The sequence below is a fragment of the Salvia splendens genome, chromosome 8 (assembly GCF_004379255.2).
Source record: "Salvia splendens isolate huo1 chromosome 8, SspV2, whole genome shotgun sequence".
Classification (NCBI taxonomy): domain Eukaryota; kingdom Viridiplantae; phylum Streptophyta; class Magnoliopsida; order Lamiales; family Lamiaceae; genus Salvia; species Salvia splendens.
In genome coordinates, this window is record NC_056039.1 from 33,646,525 (window position 1) to 33,649,442 (window position 2,918).

The 2,918-nt window shown below is 34.2% G+C and overlaps 1 protein-coding gene across 1 annotated transcript; it reads right to left on the reverse strand.

The window, feature by feature from the left end:
• Window positions 1–657: 657 nt before the first annotated feature.
• Window positions 658–2,335, reverse strand: LOC121743826 (transcription factor MYB14-like). Its single transcript, XM_042137196.1, has 3 exons — window positions 2,178–2,335; window positions 1,313–1,442; window positions 658–1,218 (listed from the first exon to the last, which is right to left on the reverse strand). Exons 1-3 carry the CDS (start codon window positions 2,305–2,307, stop codon window positions 831–833), a joined length of 648 nt encoding a protein of 215 aa, XP_041993130.1. The 5' UTR covers window positions 2,308–2,335; the 3' UTR covers window positions 658–830.
• Window positions 2,336–2,918: the final 583 nt, after the last annotated feature.

Consider the following 2,918-nt stretch of genomic DNA (forward strand, 5'->3'; position numbering starts at 1 on the left):
CATTTTGTACGGTAACAAAACCAATGTACCATTAACTTCTTATTATGTAAGCTTCATTTTCTACTTTTCTAGACATATCATTAAAACTCATGCCGAAAAGCTATGAAAAGAGTATTAAAGAAAAATGTAATCCAGTCTTGAAAGGCCGAATTTTTTGCAAACGATTCATTTAAGATTTTTTTTTTCTTTTGAGGGAATGCAAGAATAAAATCTTAATTAACCTAAGGAGGGTAAAATCTATGCTTTGTTATGTAAGCTATAGCTAGGAATAGGATCATTAATATCATGTCATTAGAGAATTGGGGCTATTTTAATTTAGTCATGAAACCTGTAAAACTAACACTATTTTATTTGCTTAAGAACTAATTCCACTAGTTTCCACTAACAAAATCTACTTTAGAAAAACTTCAAAATTCTATAATTGCTATATTCATAACCCTTGTTGCAAAAACTTCCAATTCTCACATGAAGCATTGTCAATATACTTTATGAATCGTAAAAGATATATTGACCATACATATACTGGTACTATCCTTAGGAAATTATTTAGGAACACTAACCATACATAGAGTGATATATGCATGAGAACAATATATCATTCTACTAAATCTCCCAACAAAATTTTCCGTACATAACAAAACACATAAAATCACAAAATTAAGACAACAATATCATATCATACCATTATTCCAAATCATAATATATTACAACAAAAACATAAATACCCCTCAAGATTCCGGTAAGCAACTTATTCAAGTATACTTCAAACACAACTCTATTACATATGATATAAGACGATTGTTGCTCATATATATATCTAGCTAGCTCAATTATATTTCTAATTTCCCATAGTACTCACCACCAAAATTCATGTTGTTGAAGCAGTCTTGTTCAATTGCAGCATTCAAACTCCAAGAACCAATTTCATAATCTGAGGAATCACGAAGTAGATCCATCACATTTTCATCCATCCCATAACATTCTTGCTCAACAATGTTGTGAAGATTGAAATCCGAATCTGTATTCGACTCGAACACACCAATGTTTTCTGCAGGTGTGTTTTGATTCGGACAAGTTGTTATAGTGCTAGAATTGCTGTCTGAAGACTGCGTCGCGGCGCCCTTGTGGCGAGCCCGACGCTTTTGTATGTGGGCGTGCCAGTAGTTTTTGATGTCGTTGTCAGTTCTACCGGGAAAGTGTGCAGCAATGGATGACCATCTATGTTAAAAATTAAATAATTAGATAATTTTTTGTAAAATTCTTATCTTTTTTTCTAATCTAAATAAAAAGATATGTAGTGTTCAATTCATACTTGTTTCCGAGTTGATTGTGGAGTTGCATGATGAGATGCTCTTCTTCTTGGGTGAAGTTGCCACGTCGGATACCAGGCTTCAAATAGTTCACCCAACGCAGTCTGCAACTCTTCCCACACCTCTTCAACCCTAAATTAAATAAATCACATATATAAGTTAATTAATTAATGTAAGTCACTAAAAATAAGATGTATGCAAATTAATGAATCAAAACTAGACGAGCTTGTGATCATGGAATCGTTAAGTAAATCACCACTCATTAGGATCTGATCTAATCATGAAGCGCAACTCATTGATCTTTTCCCTCGAACTAATACGAAATAATAAAATGAAATCTTTAGTAATAAAAGAGACACATGAATTGTTCACCAAATTACAACAAGAGAGCATATATATAATAGCAAAAGTAATGAACACTAATCATAAACCGAATAACAATCAGGTTCTTAAAATATATATATTGTACGGAAGCCCAAACTGCGCCCCCGAACTAGGTCAGAAATCCCTTTCAGGCTCGATACTCTAACACGAAGTAATAGGCCAGTGATTTGAGTGACCTAATACGTGTGAATTTAAATAGATCGAAAATCATGGCACACGGATGAGTGAACTAAAATAAACTGCTATCACTAAGCCCTAAACAAGAAAAAAACTTATCCAAGTAATAAAGATTTGAGCTTTCCGAAGCCTGTCTCTAACTCACAAGAATCGCGGGAAACAAAGAATAAGGGTTTTCATACATAACTAGGGTTATGAATATTCTTGAACTCAATAAAAGACCTGATCTAAAAGGGCAATCGATCAATTAACTTGGTAGTTAATTTTGCTTCCAAATGTAGCTCTAATCTGAGAAATCGGGATTACCGGCAAACAACGGCAGCAGCCGCCAGTTGAGGTGTCCGTATCGATTAATATGATCCCTCAATTTGTTGTCCTCTTCTTCATCCCAAACCCCTCTTTTGATTCCATTTCTAAAGGAAGCTGCCCTCACCATCTCTCTCTCTCTCTCACTCTTACCAAAGTGTGGAATCCACTTCACTTCAGTCCTATTTAAGAGTGGTGGTAAGAAGTGGGGGAGAAGAAAACTTAATTGGTAGTCAAGTACAAAACCGTGTTTGAGGAAAAAAGAAATGTAATTTTCTGTCCACATGAGAAGTTACATCGAAGCCTTAATTTTTGGATTATTATACTAAGTGAAAAGTAGATAGGGAAGCAAGGAAACTTGAATTGATTCATTAATATTAAGTCTAGCCGCCTAATAAGTCCTAACTTGTGGCACTAATATATGAATATGAGCAACAATCTAAACTTTGGAAATTTACCATAAACTAGTGTGGCTTAAATTAACCTATAACATGCCAGTTCATTGTTGATATATTTACACGTGAGTTGTCCTACCTACAAAACGTGTAGTATAAAGATTTCAATAGGAGTCTCGGCCCTAGACGAAACTTTACTAGGATACTGTTGGTCTGACGGACCTTTAATTTGTCATTTTTATGCCATAACTAATTGGAAGAAGCATTTTAACGCGGCAGACACTTAATTATGCACACGTGTGCTAATTATTTTGGTTTAATTATCCACTAAACAAGATGTATATGT